The 21581-nt window shown below is 45.7% G+C and overlaps 1 protein-coding gene across 1 annotated transcript in view; it reads left to right on the top strand.

Annotated features, from left to right (window-relative positions):
* Positions 1 to 21146, top strand: part of LOC134927265 (ATP-dependent translocase ABCB1-like) — a 95072-nt gene extending 73926 nt beyond the window's left edge. Inside the window, exons 21-28 of the mRNA XM_063921476.1 lie at positions 6925 to 7128; positions 8336 to 8436; positions 8701 to 8841; positions 10492 to 10648; positions 11727 to 11924; positions 12856 to 13062; positions 15605 to 15751; positions 19779 to 21146. Coding sequence (XP_063777546.1) covers positions 6925 to 7128; positions 8336 to 8436; positions 8701 to 8841; positions 10492 to 10648; positions 11727 to 11924; positions 12856 to 13062; positions 15605 to 15751; positions 19779 to 19979 — 1356 coding nt within the window. The 3' untranslated portion in view covers positions 19980 to 21146. The remainder of the gene's footprint in view (positions 1 to 6924; positions 7129 to 8335; positions 8437 to 8700; positions 8842 to 10491; positions 10649 to 11726; positions 11925 to 12855; positions 13063 to 15604; positions 15752 to 19778) is intronic.
* The last annotated feature ends 435 nt before the right edge of the window (positions 21147 to 21581 follow it).

The following is a 21581-nucleotide window of genomic DNA, read 5'->3' as shown; positions in this document are numbered from 1 at the left end:
CTACGGAAAGTGCAGGTGACTGATGTCTCACTTCCAGCAGGTTCCCAAAACAGACAAGTAATTTTGTTTTTTTACAAGTTCCCTGGTAGCCTACATTGATTGAAAATGGTCTATCCCATTGGATTACGGGAGTAATAAATGGCTAATTGAGAGGTGTGAGGTTTTTTGTAAAGGACTTTGTAACATGGTGCATGTACTGTCATTATTTAAAAGAAAATTCCACAGGTAGACTACAATTGCCAGTGGGCACTTGATGCCCAGGAATGCTGACACTTGAGGCTCTCCAAGTGCCAACATGCCCTGACAACCTTGCTGGGACTAGTAGTACACATATAAAGAACTATATTATTTACTATTATTATTTGTTAACAGCACACCCACTGTCCATTGGGATTCGTTATAATATACCGGCACATGGGATGACGGCTGTCAGTATACCGACAGTGGCGACACGCTTCGGGCCCTGTGGCTCACTTTGCTCACCACAGGTTCTATTCTCACTCGATTGGTGGCGTGAACCCACTAACCGAGTGGAAATACTGGGTGGGTGTCGTGCTTCCGCCCGTCGGTAAAATGTTGACTGTCGGTCTCCTGAACATCGGGATCCCGACAGCCTGCATTTGAACTGCATCCCGTCGTGGGTGCGGGTAACAGTCCTTGGCTTTCACGGCTAGTTGTCTGTCTTTAGGGGTGGGGGCTCTCATTTTTTGTGTGGTCCCCATTTACTTAGGGATTTTAGCTCTTGGCTGATCAGTCTAGCTCTGGTTGACGTTAAGGAAGTGGGTTATCATGCCGAAAGTCCCCAAAGGGGACGATAGGAGAGACAACACACCTATTGTTCCCAGGCCCGGCGACAGGGGGGGTCAAAGGGGACACCCGGCCCGGGCCCCGTCATTGTAAGGGGCCCCAAGGTCAAGGCCGGGCCGCCCACTGTGTGGTTGATTTTTTTTTTTTTGTTCAGCGTGCGTGTTCTCCCTCCCTTCCTCCGGAGACCTGTGTTCACCCCTCAGTGCCCCCAGCCCCAGGTCACCTGCCATCTGGTCGTCCGGACCGCCCCTCCAGAGTCCTCACCGCACGCAGTCTCTGTGACTCTGCTGTGCTGTGTGAGTGAGTGAGGAGCTGGACGGAGCGCAAAGCAGGAGCGGCCCAGTCGGGACAGAGTACTGCGGGAATTGGGGAGGCGATGCAAGCTTAGTCAATTAGCGCCGTGGCGCCGGCGGGCGGCTGTGAGTGTCAGTGTGGTGCTGCTGCAGGCAGCCTGCTGGTAAGGCTTTTCTCAGTTCATATAATACATGTATAGGGAATGGGATTTGGGTTTGGTTTAGGGCTGTAGGATTGGTTTGGGGCGGGATGCAGGCAGGCACATTCTGTACATTATGCATGCATCTGCATTCTGCACATATGGATGCATCTGCATGCATGCATGTGCATGTCAGATGAGATCAGACTCATCAATACATTTATTGGCACACGCACATGCAGGGAGGGATGTGTGTGACTGTGAGTCAGGGGGCAAGAGGGGGTTTGGGCTGGGGGTGGGCCCGCAGAGATTTCAGTGTACTGGGCCCCAAAATTTCTTTTGCCAGCCCTGATTGTTCCACCTATTTATTACTACCAGCCTAGGTTTATAGGCCTGGGACTAGTTATTCATTTGGGGGGAAGATCCCTTCTCCATTTTTTATTTTTATTTTATTTAAGCCTGCATGGATCCCTAGGGATTTACAGTATTTGAGTGTAATTGCGACGGGTTCTAAACCAAAAGCTTAGTAACAAAAAAGAAATACCAAGAGTGGTGCTCGGGCGCAATACGGGCTGTTGTTCTAATGCTGCTGCTAAACAACAGGATTAGTCAATCCTGATACCTGAACATACACAAAAAGAAAGAAATGATAGCAGCGCTGAATTCAATTAATTACTAAAAAATGAGATGGATTGGATGAAAACAGATTAAAATATTTATTAATAACTCTGATTAATAACCAATTAAAAGTCAATATGACCACCGACAGAATTAATGAACCAGAAATGTCCGTTCCTTTTAAATAACTGGACACCAGTTTAGGCAGAATATATAGGCTTAGGACTGGTGTCCAGTTATTTAAAAGGAACGGACATTTCTGGTTCATTAATTCTGTCGGTGGTCATATTGACTTTTAATTGGTTATTAATCAGAGTTATTAATAAATATTTTAATCTGTTTTCATCCAATCCATCTCATTTTTTAGTAATTAATTGAATTCAAAAGCTTAGTAAACCTGGGGTTTGGAAAAAACTTTTATAGTCATTGCACTAAGTCTAGTTTTTCTCACACGTGGTCCTCAGGAATCCAAACAGTTCATGTTTTGTAGAAATGATCTTTGCCATCTGTTAAGGCCCCCATACTCGTCAGGGAATTGGGGAAATGAAATATGGTAAAAATCCCCAATTGGCCAATCTCGACAGTTTTCGGTTGGGATCAGGGAATCAGGATTTTTAAACATGTTTAATATTCGCTATTAGCCGACCCAGCCGTCGTCGGCTTGGCAAATAGTGGCAATATGTTGCAGATGTATGGGGGCATATCTTTTAATATGTGACAGTTATGAAGGCAGCTGTGCACCAGCTAGGTGATCTGAGGACCGAATATAAGAAACACTGGGGCAGATGTATTAACCTGGAGAAGGGATAAAGAAGTGATAAACACAAGGTGATGATGCACCAGCCAATCATTACGGATTTGAAAAATTACAGTTAGGAGGTGATTGGCTGGTGCGTTATCACCTTGCGCTTATAACTGCCACACTGTTCAGTTTCATTCTAGAGCAGGCATGTCCAAACTGCGGTCCTCCAGCTGTTGAGAAACTACACATCCCAGCATGCCCTGACACAGCTTCAGTATTCTCTGACAGCAAAACTGTGTCAGGGCATGCTGGGATATGTAGTTTCACAACAGCTGGAGGGCCGCAGTTTGGACATGCCTGTTCTAGAGTGTGGTATCTTGGCAGGTTTTCAGCGGGTTTGACTTAAAACCAGCTACAGATGTAGCCATGTTCATCTTTGCTGCGATGCGGCATGCAGCATCGCGGCATTCTACGTGGCGTGCCGGGCTGTGACTATTCGCAGTTGGCATGCACTACATTAATTCCATTAGGAATTAATGGAGTAATCGCTATCTGTGAACAGTTGCAGCCCAGCACCCCATGCAGAATGCCGCGATGCAGCATGCCACACAGTCTTTTTCTCACTGCAAAAGTAGTAGCATTCTGCTGTACCTCTGGACTGAGATCAAGTTCCATTCCTAGGTCACAGATTGATCGCTCCCCAGGAGAAAACGTGGCAGAGCCATATATAGCATACTTGCTTACCTGACCCTCTCCAGGAGGGAGAAAATGCTCTGTTCCTGGACTTTCCTGGTAATGTATGATTGCCATCACCTGTGGTGAGCTAGTTAATTGATGAGAAAGGTGTTTCACCACAGGTGATGGCAATCATACATTACCAGGAAAGTCCAGGAACAGAGCATTTTCTCCCTCATGCAGAGGGTCAGGTAGGCAAGTATGCTAGTATATAGGCTGCATACAGGTGAGGTCTCAGTCCTGATTGACTTGACCTTTAGCATAAGTGCTGAGTGCAAAAATTGTTATATAACAATGGTGCATCATCCAGTACCCTGTTGTTGTGTAATAATGCAGATGGGTTCTCAGTTCTGATTGTTTTGGCCTTTAGTAGAAATGCTATGTTTGCAGTTTTACAGAAGAGTACTGCAGATGTCAGGGTTAACAATATACTGACACCTGTTGTCCATAGTTGATACTCCGGCTGATCCTCTAAATAGTGCTCACTCTAGGATTTATTGGAGCAGAGTGCGGATTAGTGAGGAGGGAACATTTTAACTATGAAGAGTAAACTTTTGGATGTATAGAGTTATAATTCTCCATACGGAATAGTCAATGTTACATTATATGTTCTCTAATATAATGTCCTCAGTTGATTTTATGTCATATAGCAGTTTCCCAATTCAGATATTTAGCAATACTGAGGGGGTCATTCAGCGTTTTCGCACAGTGGGCGATCAGGTACTAAATGAGCATGGGTATGCACCGCAATGCACACGCACGTCGGACAACAACAACGAGCATCTCTGGTCAGCGGTGGGATGGTGCGAAAAATCCGATCTCACAAGCCTTCACAAGGTGTTTGACAGGAGGAAGCCGATTGTGGGTGGTAACTGACCGTTTACTGGGAGTGTTTGGAAAAACACAGGCGTGCCCAAGTGTTTTCATGGAGGGTGCCTAACGTCAGCTCCGGCCCCAATCAGCCTGATTCTATTGCACTGGAGGAGTAAGTCCTGGGCTGCGCACAGACTGCACACACAGAACTTTAGCAGCTCGGCGTACACATAGCATCGCACACTTGCACGGTGAATATACACTCCCTCTGTAGGCGGCGACTATCTGAACGCAAGACAGTAAAATTAGCAGCCCAGTGATGAGATCTGAATCAGCCCCTGAGTTCAATACATGACACAGATAGCTCCTGTATTACTTTAAGTTAAACCTATCCAAGGCTCAGGGCAAATAAAAGCAGATACACTGGAGCCTATCAGTTGTTTCATTCATTCACTGATCCCCAGGCTACAGTGTAAACCGGTGACTGTACCTCACTAACCCCACATTGGAAACAGGCACTTACATTAGCCATGCTTCCCGCTGGTCAGCGCCAGTGGCCCCAAAATCTCAGCAAAAACTGCAATTAGAGCCAATGGCCCCCAGATTACATTTAAGACACCACTTCAGGTGAAAGCCACTAATTTCCAGACATCAGGCAAGATCATCTGTTTAATAAGGGACACATGAATTATGAAGGATCTGTGGCTGATTAAATCCAGGTGAAATGGAGAATTGAAGTCAGCCAGCCACAGAACCTGTGTAATCCATACAGATGGGGCACACAGGGGCATGGACGCTTGCGCCTCAGCCCGCTGGCGATCGCACAGGGATGCTCCCATTCAAAGTGAATTGGGCGCGTGCGCGTCTACGATGCACGTGCGTCCCATTTGTTCCCTGTGATGCGCACCTAGTCACAGATGGAGCGACGATTAGCGTGACTCCATCTGTATATGTTCCTTAATAAAAGGATGATCTGGTAGCCCTAAACAAGCCCCCCATCCATGCTAGAGGTAGTGGCACCCAGACCGGAGACAGGGCAACCTGTGTATGAAAGCCAGTGTCCCCCAGGTTCCAAATAAGAACCCCTAGGGGCCCCAGTCACCAGCATTTTCAGCTCCTCTTCGGCATACCGGTATAGCGGTACCGCTGCTGCTCAAATTCTTGGCCTTGGTAACCTCACCTACCCTGTTGGGTTTGAACCACTTGGGTGTGTCGGGGCACTTAGAGGGACCCCTGACAGCCATCTCATGGCAGAGGGCGCCAGGGTCATGAGAATACCGGCATGCTCTGAGCAGCAGCACAGTGCACATAGGAGAGCCTGGCATGAGCTCATGACAAGCCTTGGAGTACTCCCAACTCTTCTGTGACTGGATTGCGGCACAGCACCTGGGCCTTTTCTCTGCTCATCTCCTTTTGTTCCGTGGTGGCTACCAATGTAAGACGTGCAGGGTGCAATAAAGCACTCAAAAAAACAGGCAAGGTGCATCTCAACAGTTATAAAATAACCAGAGTGCGTGCCATGCCAAAACAGCCTAACAGGAACACTGCTGACACTCTTTACACTTCAGTAGGAAATTGCATTGCTAAGACCACTCAGCCAGTGTAATAAAGAGCGTTGGGCACACAACAGTGATGCATGTAACAAAAACATGTCCCTCTGCTCTCATGACCAAACCGAGACATGAAGGAAGTATTTATGGATTACAATTGATACGTTTAAATTAATTATGGAAATGGTCCTAAAATAGTAATGTTCGAATTTCAACAGTGCATTTTCAGATGCATGTGCAACACTGTCTGGTTCTGTAACTCGGTTTATGCTGCTATAGCTCAGTGCATATGGAACTGCTTGGCATATTTGCCTACTCTCTCGGAAGTGCCAGAAACGCAATTTTTGTTTTGGGTAGCTCCCTGCACCCCTGAAAGAGTAGGTGGACAGGATGAGAAGAAAATATGTGATGATTTGGGTCCATATGGAAGGGCTAAATGGTAAGAATTGTTTAATTTTAGCCTTGCCCCTCCATACGGACCCAAGAATCACAGCATGTTATTGTGTATGGGGCGGGGCCTAATAACGCATATAGCCCAGTCCTATCCCCAAAGCTGTCTGCTGCATCTTTTCTCTGGACTTCTCACGGCGAGGAGATAAATAATGTCGACAAGTACAGTTTGCTGCTTGGAACATTTACAGTGTTCTCTCCTCAACATACTGAAGACATGAGCTGAAGACATAGAACAAAATCATTTCTTTGTTTATATATATTGACTAGAACCAAATGTGCCATGCATTTCTATTCATCGGTGTAAAAATCAAATGGACCGCAGGCTTCGATCCTGCTTCAAGAGGAGAATCCTCAACTCCTGGGTCTACAAGATCCCTTGTGGTACAAGGATCTTCTGACCATCCCTTACCTTTTGTCTCAAGTCTGTGGTGTCCTATTACCATAGTTTCCCCCAGGTCTAGAATCTTTAGCTCCCACATATAATTACAATTACCCGACAACGACCTAGAAAACAGAACCAGAAGAATACGCAGCCTTGATAACTGGTTCCATAAAAGTGAATGAAGAAAATGAATAACAAATGAAGGGTATGCACATATTAAAAATAAGAGATGAAATAAAATAGCACTGTACATACATTCTCAGCCATGTCATTGAATTTATGTAGAAATGCTCTTCCCAGCCAAAAATTTGAGGCACAAAAAGCCTTCTTCAGTAAAATCAATTTCTGTCAATGTGGAGTCAAACTATTTATATCTGCTTATCTCTTATAGGCAACCGGATCCAGGCTGGCGTTGCTTTCTCAGAACGTTGCAAACTTGGGAACTGCAACTATAATATCTTTCATCTATGGATGGCAGTTAACGCTGCTCATCTTGGCGATTGTCCCAATACTCGCTGTGTCCGCACTGCTTCAGATGAAGGCTATTGCTGGGCATGCAAAGAAAGACAAGGAGGAATTGGAAGTGGCTGGAAAAGTGAGTTACATTTATTTGTTACTTGCGCTGATTGCTGTTGGCCTAGATGAGTGAATACGATACTTACCATAGACAGGTATCTAATTCATCACATGAGTAACAGCAAACACCCATAGGTCAATTCAGTTAGCCAGGTTGCGCGTTGCAGTTGCAGCTCTATGGAAACGCCGGCATCTGTTTCTCTTAACCGCCCCCCACCCCCACCCACCTTGCGGCCAAATATTGATCCAGACTTGCTGGTGGTATATAGTCCAATTGCACGTGAGTTTGAGATATTTGGAATGGCCCCACATGATCAGGTTTGTCAAGCCTTATACCAATCATACCAGCCAATCAGATTCTAGCTATCATTTCTCTTATGCATTGTAGAAAATGATAGACAGAATCTGATTGGTTGCACCACTTGTCTGTTTTAGAATCTTAAGTAAATCTACCCCTAGTTATCTTTTATCTAGTACATTCTATAAAATTTAACTAGGATTGGTTACTGTTGGTGGGCAACAGCTCCGCTTGTCCTCTTAGGGTTAAATTTCCCCCTAAATCTGGCCTTGGTCTGACGCTGTAGTTATACGGCCCTGTGCCAACTGAGTACTTATGCTTTGAACATACATCACCCCACATGCTAATGATTTACAATGAAACAGCCTACGGTATGTTACAGTACAATTACACTGAAACAGTGCTCATTTTAGAAATAATGACCGATTGGCATTTGTGAAACCAATGCATAGGAAAAACACAGCTTTTGTTAGTAAAATATGCGCAGAAAGAGGTTTGCTGAGGAAAATTAGATGATTATTAATGTTTTTGGAGCAATATAGAAAAACAATATTAATCGTCTCTTAGAAAAATGTTTCCCTCCTATTGGCACATGCTCTAGTGCTGGGCACACGCTTGCCCATATATATCATTCGTACAACCGACGTTCATTATATCGCCCAGTTGGCAGCTCGCGTGCACATGCGATAGGTTTGTGAGCAACGTCGTGTATCACAGTATCGCATCTGCTGTGCAATATATTGAGAAAAACATTCATATTTTCACTCAGCAAAGTCTGTGTTCTTTAATAAAAATAAAATTAAAAAGAAAATGCTTCTTATGATATTCTGTTGAGTAGTGATTTGTAGTAAACTAGCTGGACTGTAGTAGTTGCTTTCAAACTGCGGACATTTAAATGTTTTACTGATAATTGTTTCTTCCTTTACAGATCGCCATCGATGCTGTGGAAAACGTCCGCACTGTTGTCTCTCTAACACGAGAGAGGAAATTTGAAGCCATGTATGAAGATAAATTAGTAATGCCCTACAAGTAAGACAGCCTATTACCTGTGCTTGTGCATCTGTGTGTCTAATCTGCATACTGAGGACGCTTCTAACCTGCTGACAAGCACAGAATAAGTGCTAAGGGCGACATTTATCAAACTCTCTAAAATGCAACCAATCAGATTAGAATGCACTAGATAAATGATAGCAAGAATCTCATTGGTTGCTAAGGGGCAACATCTCTGCTTCTTTGATAAATCCCCCACTAAATAATATAGATGGCAAGTAAATATTTTTATTTTATCCCTAGGAATAACATTAAAAAAGCGCACATTTACGGACTGACCTTCGGGCTGTCTCAGGCCATCATGTTCTTCGCCTATGCGGGGTGCTTCCGTTTCGGTGCGTGGCTGGTAGCAAACGGACACATGACTATAGATAATGTATTCCTGTAAGTATCTACTTCCTGTGATTATTAGTACCCATTTAAAATGACATTGTACACTTTCATTACACAGTGTAGGGCTCATTGAAATGAATGCAGTTATATATGTCTTTCCTAAATGCAATGGACTGTGAATGTGTAGTACGGGGTGCCTGGCTAGGAAGTACATCTCCTATTTTCCACTTCTTTAGCCCAGGCTAACTCACGGCAGAGAGCAATAATGTGACACAGAGAGTGTGGATGTATGTGACCAGTAAGTTGGGTGCTAGAATTCCTCTATTCTATTGGGTTAATTATAGAGCAAACTCCTACGTAGTTACCACTTTGCAGTCAGTCCGATCCCAGTCTTGTTCATGCTGAGCCTGGTGCCAGTCTGTTTCCTGATCATTCTGGTTCCTGTTCATTTTGGTGTTATTCTGTTACCTGCTCATTCCAGTGCCATTCCGGTTCCTGCTCATACCAATGGCATTCCGGTTTCGGAACATTGCTGTGTCATTCTGGTTCCTGCTCATTCCTGTCCCAGTCTGGTTTCTGCTCAGCCTGGTGCCAGTCCAGTTGCAAGTTACTACTGCGCTGTTGAAAGGTCCAGCATTCCCAACGCCTACCTACTGTAGTAGTGAAATTAGTCTCCGGAACATGGAGTACGCCATGTTTCCAGAGACCAGTGCATGCGCAGTAGACTCCGGCTCAATGCCAGAGCCTACAGCCGTGGACAGGAGGGGGCTCACCTGGAATCTGCACACAGGCTTCTCCTCTGTTAAAATGCCCCGGCCCCCATGTCAACACTTCTTATGTCAGCAATGCCATTTGGGGATAGGTAATAAACATACTATACTATGGGGGTCATTCCGAGTTGATCGTAGCTGTGCTAAATTTAGCAGCACAGCTACGATCATGTTCCCTGACATGCGGGGGGACGCCCAGCACAGGGCTAGTCCGCCCCGCATGTCAGTACGTCCGTCCCCGTCCCCCCGCACAAATACAAAAGCATCGCACAGCGGCGATGCTTTGCTATTTGTGGAGTAACTCCCGGCCAGCGCAGCTCATGCTGCTGACCGGGAGTTGTTAGTCGCTGCCACTGGCCGCAGCAGCTGCGTGAGACGTCATGCAGCCACCGCGGCCCTCCCCCACAACGGTATGGTCACGCCTGCGTTGGCCGGACCGCGCCCCCTAAATGGTGGTTTAACACCGCCGTCCAGCCCCCTTCCCTACCCTGCGACCGCCTCTGCCTGTCAATCCGGCAGAGGCGATCGCTACTGAACGACAATTAGAAGTTGAATTACTGTAAAACGACAATGCCGTTTTACGCACTGCGGCGCCGGCGCATGCGCAATTCCAACATCTTTTAGTAGCACATTGCCTGCACAATAATGCACATAGTTTTGAACAAGCACTTTATTTGGTATCTATGTGTATGCTTTAATGCTCTGTGCCCCCTGCACACTTGTTCTAGACTGTTAAGGTAAAGCCCACCTCATAGTTTAGAAACATGCTATAGTACAGTCTCTTACTATGGGCCATACTAATGTCAGTATAGTCATCCACTACATTTCAATTCATTTAATGAGACTTGGTCTGCTACTGCATTGTAATGTGACCCTGACATTGTGACTCTGACATTTAGAAACTGCTAAATAAAATCTGTTACCTCTTCAGGGTGTTCTCAGCCATTGTCTTTGGGGCAATGGCCTTGGGACAGACTAGTTCCTTTGCGCCAGACTACGCTAAAGCAATGATGTCAGCGGCTCATATATTCCACCTGCTGGAGAAGGAGCCCCTCATAGACAGTTACAGCACCGATGGCCTCAAGCCTGTAAGTAGATATTTAATAGTTTTGCGATTTTGTTGGAATGTAAGTCAACACTTTAATACATAGGGGAGATGCATTAACCCGTGGAGAGAGATAAAGTACCAGTCATTCAGCTTCTAATTGCCGTTTTACAGGCTGTGTTTGAAAAAATGACAGCTAGGGGCTGATTGGTTAGCACTTTATCTCTCTCCGCTTTACCTCTCTCCAAGATTTCATCATGCATCTCCCTTCTGGAATGCTAAATATTGGCTTGTCTAGCCCACTCATATCGTAGTGCAATCTCATACATTTTTAAATGTTCAATGAAATTGTGTTAGTGCAGGGGGGTATTAGTGTCAGCTGGCGTATAATGATCTTCTTCCACAGACTTGTGCTTTTTTAATCTAGGTGATTTGCTAAGTGTGAATGGTGACCCGGAGTTTTACTATAGGTTCCGGCAGAACCTCTACACTTAATGCTTTTCTGCATTAAAAGGTGTATCAGTAAAATGTGTGCTATGAATTAGGTCTATCGCCAGTACACATGACACATTTTACGCTGTACAGTGTGTAGAAGTGAGCAACGTTTTTCTGCCCATTGCCACAACACGAGGGGACCTTGGAGCACTGTCTTGGAGATCTTTCCTGAGAATAACTCTAAGCCTAAACCTGACCCTAAACCTGAAAATAACACAAAATGTACTGTACTATCGACATTCTGGTGCTGACATGATGAACATGTTGACATTTTCTTGTCCTTGGTGGCATTTGTGAATGTCTCCATTTTAATTCTCGACCTTATGTCCATGTCCACATTCTGAATGGATCTTTCTTCTGACCGAGCTAGCCCCCATCACTGTAAGCCAGAAGTGATACAAATTGCCCAGACAAATTGCTTCCAATACATACATGAAGCTGCCTGATTGTCGGGCCACACGCATGCACTCTCAGCACACGTCTGTAGTGCACGTTGACAGGTTGTTTGGCCCCATACTGAGGCCTGGAATAGGTTTGCTAAACAATATCCTAGTAGAAAACTATACTGTATGTAACTGGTGTTGTGTCAGCTGCAGGAATGCACTAACTGTTTTTATTGGCTGCAGCCACAGTGTGATGGTAACGTCACGTTCCGGGGGGTCCAGTTCAATTATCCAACCCGACCGGATGTGCAGGTGCTTCAGGGACTGGACATCAGTGTGAGGAAAGGGGAAACCCTGGCGCTAGTGGGCAGCAGCGGGTGCGGGAAAAGTACCACTGTCCAACTGCTGGAGAGATTCTACGACCCACAAAACGGAGAAGTGGTAAATATATATATATCATCATTTATAACGAATACTTTCCTAGGTGTAGTTATACTGTATGTAGTCACTGGTTTAATCTACACAGTACTGGGACTTGTAAGTATGGTCTTTGGGTTCCTTTAAGCCCTGCTGTAACCTAAAGCCATATGGCTGATTACATTACATGTAACGGACTGATAATAATATATACAGCAATGTTACCCTCTCATTTAAAAGGTACCCACACCTTCTATTATTCATAGGTTATCCTTTATATAACTAGAGAAATAGCATTGTATTGATACTAACTTTACTGGTGTATTATGGTGGGGAACTGTGCCACTTGGATGGAGGGCTCATTACTAGAATAAGAGCATGGCAGGGAAGCGTACCTGACCCATAGTCAGGGTCGTACTGGCCCACAGGGGTATAGGGAAAACCCTTGGTGGTCCCTGCACTATTTTCTAGATCTATTAAGGGTCCCAGACCATGCACTCTAATGGTTAGCCAATCCTCTGTGGTGGCTAGCCACACCCCCTCTGGAGGCTGGCCACATCCTAAAACATGGGCCCTTCCCACTGCATTACCCCGATGGGCTAACACTGCTTGACACAGTTGAGAATCAGCAAAGAGTTGTCAATGATACATTCTATACTTTTCTATACTCATGAGTATTTTCAGGTGGCTTACAGTAGTTTGCGATCTCTCTAAGTAAAATGTAATATGGAATCAGAACTGTAAAGGATGTAAATATTGGGGGAAAATTTACTAAAGGATACATATAGTAACAAATCACACATATAGTAACGCTTAAAACTCAATATCAAAAATTGCCTATTAGTAAATGTGTGGTTTAGCCCCTGAAACACAACATAGATGTTGATCAATCTAGATCAATTTAAAACCAATTAAAATCGATTGAAATCAACTTTGCTGTGTGTCTCTCTCCTAGAGTGTAGACAGCTGTGATGTGAGGAGCATGAACATCCAGTGGCTCCGAGCCCAGATGGGCATTGTGTCCCAGGAGCCCATGTTGTTTGACTGCAGCATAGCGGAGAACATTGCCTATGGAGATAACAGCAGGACGGTGCCACAAGAAGAGATTGAACGAGCAGCCATAGGTGCCAATATCCAGAGCTTCATTGAAACCCTCCCGGATGTGAGTCTCTGCTGTGTCCCTGTGATGTCTCATCGTGCTGGTAGAATACATGTCCTCTGTAATGATTGGATGCTACTTGCCAGTAATGCATGATCTCACTATGACACAATCCAGCTTCTATAACTGGTGAAGGCAACTTGTGTCTTGTTTATAACCTGCGAGTTCCAGCACACCCTGCCAGCCTGAGGAAGCTGTGTCATACTAGCTCTTAGTTCTGGCACCTCAGCAACAGCTGGAGGGACATAGGTTGCCGTCTATCTACCATACAGGAATGCACCTCAAATGAAAGATGTGTTGTACTGCTGTACTTAGAATCCAGAAGAATCACTGTAAATATACTTAGTGTGTAGATATGTCTCATGACATGAAATGTACATGATCCTTATATAGTTTGTGTTGTGACTATTCTTACTGTACTGGTAGCAGACGAGTCGCTGAGGCTGAAGGGACAAACCAGTGACTAAAATTTCTCTATAGGCAGCAAGTTACTAAACAGAAAGCGCATCGTAATAAAACACCACAAAAGCCGTTAGAACAAATTGCGTGTGTGATTTGTGATTTTATTAAGTAATACAGATGTGTCCTCACACATCTTTGCTGCAGCCACGCCAAACAGCCCCTCTTAGCATGCTAGGTCCTGTGCGACTCTTCTAGTGTCGGGCGTCTTTGTTTGCCAAATATGTGTCTTATACGCAACGCAATGCAGCTAGGACACACCAGGAGACCATGCTGAGTAATATAATATGTGACAATTGTATATCTGTGTGCGACTCAGTCTCTGAATCTGCATATGAAGTGCTACAGTGTAGCAGACGCAGCTTTTTTCCATACCAAGTTCCTTTGTGCTTCATATACAGATTCAATAACGCACAATGGTGGTCATTCCGAGTTGATTGCACGTAGCAACTTTTTGCTGCTTGTGCGATCAACTTGACGCCGCCTATAGGGGAGTGTATTTTAGCACAGCAGGGCTGCGATCGCTTGTGCAGCCCTGCCATGCTAAAAAAGTTTCCTGCAAAACAAGACCAGGATCAGACCTACTTACCCTGTGCGACGGATCCAGCGACGAAGGTCCCGGGATTGACGTCAGACATCCGCCCTCCAAACGCCTGGACACGCCTGCGTTCAGATCTCCACGCACGGAAAGCGGTGAGCAGACGCCCCGGGAACGCCTCCCCACCATCAGTCTTCTTCCGAACGCCGCTGCGATCACTTTCAGCGCTAGTGGCATCGCCGTCCCTCCCCGTTCGCACCGCAGCGCAGAACCGCTGCATGTGAACGGATCGGAATGACCCCCAATATGCAAATGTTGCAAAACTATTTAATCAGCACAGTCTCCTGGTGCATCCTAGATGCATTGCATCGCGACTTAGATGCATTTTCGGTAAAAAAAGATGCCTAACATTAGCAGAGCTGCATGGCATATGGAGTAGAGATGTAAGGGGACACATCTTTATACATAATATACAATATAATACAGAACTGAGGGGTCTATTTACTAAACCTTTAACGGAGATAAAGTGGACGGAGCTATAGGGGGTCATTCTGAGTTGACCACTAGCTGCCATTGTTCGCAGCGCAGTGATCAGGCTAAAAATTTACATTTCTGTGCATGTGTATGGACCGCAATGCGCACGCGTGATGTACGGGTACAAAGGCCTTTGTGGTTTTGCACGGGTTCTAGCGACGTTTTCATTCGCACTGGCACCCGCAAAAGATTGACAGGAAGGGGGCGTTTCTGGGTGTCAACTGACCATTTTCAGGGAGTGCTTAGAAAAACGCAGGCGTGCCAGGAAAAACGCAGGCGTGGCTAGCCGAACGCTGGGCGGGTGTGTGACGTCAAAAGCCGTCCCACCAACGTTAGAATCAATGCACACGAAGAGTAAGTCCAGGGCTGCTCTAGTTCTGCACAAAATGTTTTTGCAGGCGCTCTGCTGCACAAGCGTTCGCACTTCTGCAAAGCGAAAATACACTCCCCGGTGGGTGGCGACAATGCGTTTGCACGGCTGCTAAAAACTGCTAGCGACGATCAACTTGGAATGACCCCCATAGTACCAGCCAACCAGCTCCAAACTGCCATTTTTCAAACACAGCCTGTGACATGGCAGTTAGGAGCTGATTGGCTGGTACTTTATCTCCATCCACTTTATCTCACCCATGACTTAGTAAATAGACCCCTTAGCCCCAATGTCTATGGACTGAGGTGTTCAATTGAGCCCAATGTTAATTTTTTGTTTTAGATGGAGAACTCACATTCACTAAAGTGATGACACCCAAGCACCCCGCTTCATTGCGTCCTTAGACTATGCCCACAACCCATCTTTATGCTCCCAGTGCTTGTTCAGTGACGCACGTGCGCTGGGTGTTGCCAGTCCAGGGCATCTCTGTGCACTGCTACCGCAGGGCTAGCATATGACTCGTAGGATTCTATTGCTTATAGTGATCTGACGAACCAGAACTGTGTTACAGTATACCTATATAATTATAACTGCAGATGTACAATATATTTATCCCTGCTTCCTATGCCTTTTCTCGCTGATAGAAATATAACACTCGTGTTGGAGATAAGGGCACACAGCTGTCCGGGGGTCAAAAGCAGCGGGTCGCCATAGCCCGAGCGCTTGTGCGTCATCCCAAAATCCTGCTTCTAGATGAAGCCACATCTGCTCTGGATACAGAGAGTGAAAAGGTGAGATAGAAAGTTGTTTCCTTTGTGTATAAGATCTCCCACTGTCTGCTGGATGCTTCTAGACCAGGGGTGTAGTGAGGGTTGAAGAGCTAGCACTTAGGGGGTCATTCATCAAAGCGTGGAGAGAAATAAAATACAGACCAGTCAGCTCCCAACTATCATTTTACAGGCTGTGTTAGAAAAATGAGGCCCCCACCAGCTCTGTGGAAGGTCCAGTTAGGGCTAGGTCTTAGCTCTTTCCATAGCTTCTCTTATGCAAGAGGAACTGTCTAATTTTGTGTCCATCCAGAGTAATAGGGTATCTGATATTCAGTTGGTTTCCTCTAAGATGTACCAGAGTATACAGACAGAGGTTTGCTTTTTCTGTACTACAGTATGGTTGCCCCGTGGAGTTTTTATCTAGCTTCCATTTTTCCACCAATACCCATGCTTCCTCGGGTTCTCAGATAGATTTAAAAAAAAGCAAAGATATTGTAATTCTGACTTTTGCTGTATCAATTAAAACAACTCATCAGGGGCCCGATTCAGCATGAGCTGTAGTTTGGCGGAAAAATAGCAATACTACAACTTCTTTCTCTAGCATTGGGGAGGCCACCCAGCACACGGCAAAGCTCTCCCACCTGCTGGGTCCTTTCCCCCCGCAAAGTACTTGCATCTTTAGGGTAGCCCCCTGCAGTTGCCGGGCTGCCATCTTTTGGGTTGGCAGCAGCAGCCCACCCTGCAAATATTTCTAAAATACACAGCGCTTTATGATAATACCACCAAGAAATCTGTTAATTACTACCCATAATTGATTAAAAAACACACCTAATCTCTACTGCTCCCACCGGTGGTACTGTTCCACCAATTACCAAAAACCACAAAATATATTTAAACAAGGGAGCGCTAAGAACAGGGTCAGTTTAAATCACACATTTATTACAATCCACATATAAACAGCAAATAAAATCAAGGATAATATCCGGATATTAAAAACAATATAGTGCACTCTTTATTTAGTCCCATGCCCTGAGCTCGAATTAGTAATTGTCTATTCACACAGATAGATCCGTACAATCTCCACTGGTACACATTAATTGTGTCCAATTGTAACCATGCTGTCTTGATAATTAATTGGCTTTAAACAAGGCAACCTTCTTATTATTTGTATCCAGCAAAAATTTATCAGTCACTGGAAGGCTCCTTAATAGATAGCAGTAGGGGGAGAGCGCTGTGTAGTAAATGGATGCACAGCGGTATGCTACGACCCCTACGTCCCAGCCGCAGCACGTCTTTTGAAAGGTCACTCACAGCCGCCTCTGCTTCCTGTTATGAGCCACGGCTGTGGCTCATTTCCATTTTTGCATTTTGGTTATGTATTTTATGTTATACTTCTGTTCATGTTCCCCGTGGGTGTCATGGGGTGCTCGGAGCTCACCCTTAAGGAGGGGATACTGTTATGAACCACAGGTAGTGGTTCATTCCTATTTTATGTTTATAAAGTTGTCTTGCATGCCAAGATTTCCTGTTGCTCTGTTTTAGAATACTCTTGTCTGCTGCCGCTGGTGAGTCTGTGTAATTGCAGCTTGTTCCCATGTGTTCAGCCTCACCTGGCTGCTAATTGCATCTTGTCAGTTTGGAGTCATGCAACAGGGCAGCTGCATGAGATTATTAATTAGGCCTCTCTGTTATATGCTGGCTGACTGCAATTCACAGACGCTGGTGATATTTCTGGGTATCCGGTCTGCTTGAGTTCTGAGCTTGGTTCCTGCTAGTTCCTGAGCTTCCTGTGTCGATTCCTGAGTCAGTCCCTGTGTCGATTCCTATGTCTGATCCCGTGTCCTGCCGTGAGGCGTTCCTGTCCTGAGGTCCAGTGCCTTTGCCTGTGCCTGGTCAAGTTTCTGGCTTCTTGGTGTCCACCGGTCTTTTCGTTTGGGATTCTGCCTGTCCTCCAGTTCTAAGAGTCTGTGTCAGCAGCATTGGGAGTTCCTGTCCGTTTGCCAGTATTCGTACCGGTTCTGTGAGTAGCGGCTCTGCCGCGTCCGTCGGTCTAGGCCGCTGTATTCCATTATTATTTCTGTCACTGGTGTTTTGCAAAGGGTTCTGCTTATGCTGTCACCGCCGGTACACAAAAGTATTGTGTGGGCGTGTGGTCAGCATTTCCTTTGTTGTTCTTTTCCTTTGGCGGCAAGCTGCACATACATTTAGTTTTAGGCTAGTTAGTAGCCCCTGGCTTTGGTTGTTTCAGTAAGAGGGCCCCTTGTTATCACCCTGTCTCGGTACACTCTTTGTCTCTCATTAAGACCTGAGGGGGCATCGAAGTTGGGCAGACGTAATCCGCCCTTCAAACGCGGCTGCCATGGGCTCAAGCAACCATAGTCTCGCAAGAGTGTACTGACAGCACGGGCGAGACAACGGAGATAGGGCGCCAGGGGCTATTCCCTTTCCATTCCCCTTTCCCAGCATTACGTTCCAGTGCTCCGGTCCTTGCAATAAGATCTCCTCAGACCAGAGTGCTGGAATCATAACACTTCCCTCGGGGTGCAGACCGTTTTGCACTCGGCCCTGCTGTTGCTTTATCCCCGGTCAGGTTTCCATTGCGCTGCGTGCGGTAGTGGGATCCGTTCGTGAAAGAGCTCCGGGCACCGGAATCCAAGTAGTGAACGCCCCTCTTACGCGTTTCTCCGCCCACGGGGCCAGCGGTTTCCTCAGAGAGTTAACACCCTGCAAATAGTCCGGACTACCTCCGGACAACGCCACCATGGCACCCCCAAAATGCTACAGCAATGCCCCATCATCACCACCCGCCAGGACTTAGATTGTGATCGCATGCGGATCGCGCAGAAGTGCAAAAATCACTGAATAGCTATTTCCACACTTCTACGACTGATGCTGGATCGGGCCCAAGGGGTCACTTGTCTCTGTTAGACATTATAATAGTGCTAAGAAGAGTAGGGGGGGGGGACACGGCTTTTCGGAGACGGTCACATCCTCACCTCCGTAATGTCAGTGGGAATTTCCCACTGTTATGTGGGCCACTGTCTGATCCTGCAGAACTCTGTTAGCGGTCAGCCACAGAACACTTCAAGTTCTGTGTGTGGGTTGGCGGGTCGCGGGCGGGAGGACAGGCCAACGCAGGATGGGCGGGCGTGAGGGAGCGCGGTGTGATGTCAGCTTGTCACATTGCGAGCCGGCCGGTGCTGGATGGGCTGTGTCTCGGCAGCGCGACCGTCCATTGCCTCCAGGAATTAAATTTTTACCCCATTTGAGGTAATTTACCCCTGTTCCCTGACCACCGATCTATAGCATAGCGGTGCCACCAGATTGCAAAAGACAGTCCTGATGTGATGTAATTAGATAGGAATGCTTCTGAATGTGGCGGTTCAGGAATTTGATAGGCTTGCTTGAAGAGGTGAGTTTTCAGGGAACGCTTGAAAGTTTGGAGGCTAGAGGAGAGTCTTATTGTGCGTGGGAGGACATTCCAGAGGGTGGGTGCAGGCCGAAGAAAGTAATGTGAATGGGAGCGAGTGATCCGTGCAGATGAGAGACGCAGATCTTGTGCAGAGCGGAGATATTTTCAGATAAGCAAAATGATATTTTGTTGGTGTAGTTTAGTTAATAGCTTTATATGTGAGTAGAAGTACAGTATTGTAAATTGAATAAGGTAGAATATGGGCAACCAATGGCGGGACTACAATGTAGGCAGTGGGTCCAGGCTTTCTACCAGGATGCCGAAATGGAAAACTGGGCATCAGAAAAAAAATATCCATGCTTGCTTTGTCTAATGTGGGTGTGGTTTTAAATATCAAATGAAATCCATGAAACAATGTTATACCAAATAACTATTATCAAGCCCATCACCTAAAGTAACAGTCATAGCTGACTATTAGTGTAGAGTACTCGAGTAGCTATATACTCGCACAATACAAACAGCATCCTAGTGACCAATATAAAATACAAAGGGCATTCTAGTGACTTCTGTACAATACCCAGACAACTGTCATTATTTCTAGTACACAGTTATAAGTTATTATACTCTCATTTACAGGTTGTACAAGAAGCTCTGGACAAAGCGCGGGAGGGCCGCACGTGTATTGTGATTGCCCACCGGCTGTCCACCATCCAGAATGCAGATAAAATAGCTGTGATCCAGAATGGGAAAGTCGTGGAACAGGGGACACATCAACAGCTGCTGCAGCAGAAAGGGGTCTATCACTCGCTGGTCACAATACAGCTGGGACCCACATGAGGTGGACACATGGCCAGACGTTATACTACCTGACATATCAGAGGACGGGTTACCTTTACTGATGTGGATCGTACAATTGTTAATCTAAGGCTGATAAAGGGACCAGTTCTCTGGACACTCTTCCCCTGACAAACAGAACCAAGCAAAGTACAGATCTCTCCTATTACTCCAAAACTGAACAGCAAAATGTGACACAGGTGATGATCTACAGAACATGACATTGGGATAAATTGATTATGTGAGTTCTAATTTCTTCGGCATGTATGTGTTGACAGTAAGCAAGGTTGGCGGTGTATAGGGAGGAGGATATTGAGAGTGCTGTACTGCAGAATGTTGGGCCTATCCTACATGATGGTTACAAATGCCAAAATACCATAAATAGAGAGTCACAGTGTTGCCATTTTGTTCCTAAAATTATTGCAATCCCTTAATGTTTTGTATACTGTTAACACATTGGTGGTCATTTCGAGTTGTTCGCTCGCTAGCAGTTTTTAGCAGCCGTGCAAACGCTATGCCGCCTCCCACTGGGAGTGTATTTTAGCTTAGCAGAAGTGCGAACGAAAGGATCGCAGAGAGGTGGCAAACTTTTTTTGTGCAGTTTTAGAGTAGCTCAATACCTACTCAGCGCTTGCGATGACTTCAGACTGTTCAGCTCCTGTTTTGACGTCACAAACACACCCTGCGTTCGCCCAGCCACGCCTGCGTTTTTCCTGGCACGCCTGCGTTTTTCCGAACACTCCCTGAAAACGGTCAGTTGACACCCAGAAACGCCCACTTCATGTCAATCACTCTGCGGCCAGCAGTGTGACTGAAAAGCTTTGCTAGACCTTGTGTGAAACTACATAGTTCGTTGCAATAGTACGACGCGCGTGCACATTGCGCCGCATACGCTGCGCAGAAGTGCCATTTTTTTACCTCATTGCTGCACAGCGAACGAATGCAGCTAACGATCAACTCGGAATGACCACCCTAGTACAGATGGAGCCTTCTTTATCTTTAATGGAGAGCATCTCTGTCCGCACCCCCGGACAGAGACGCTCTGAATGGGAAGCGGCTCGTGCACTCCCATTTGTAGCTACCTCTCCGTCTGGGGTTTTTTGTTTACCATTTGAATGAAGTTGTGTTAAACAAATAAAAAAATAAACTTATCTTTCCTAGCATTTGAAACTGTTTGTGCTTTTCATGTGGATGACTTGATTGTATCCGTTGCATTTCATTTTACTACAAGTATATTGCACATACAATCTATATAAGGTGCCTAACTGACTTATTTATTAATATATCAGCTCAGTCCCAGCCTGTGTGGCTGCACATATCACCTTTCCGTTTGCGCTATCCTAACACTCTTCTGTTACCTATATCCTGCTACATGGTGGTATCATATTCAGCCAGAATTGATGTCTTTAGCATGTGTTTAACACAAAATAAAATTAGCAGATCCAGGTAAGAGTTCTAGTGCAAGCCAAAAGGGGTGTCTTTAAAGGGAAATAGCTATGATCACTCCAAGTCAAGCCCTTATTAATTATGTAGTGAACTTATCTCATCAAACACATTGGGGGTCATTCCGAGTTGTTCGCTCGTTATTTTTTTCTCGCAACGGAG

This window comes from Pseudophryne corroboree, chromosome 5 (assembly GCF_028390025.1).
Source record: "Pseudophryne corroboree isolate aPseCor3 chromosome 5, aPseCor3.hap2, whole genome shotgun sequence".
NCBI classification, from domain to species: Eukaryota; Metazoa; Chordata; class Amphibia; order Anura; family Myobatrachidae; genus Pseudophryne; species Pseudophryne corroboree.
The sequence above is the reverse complement of the archived record's forward strand: the minus strand, read 5'-3'. Positions and strand labels throughout refer to the sequence as shown.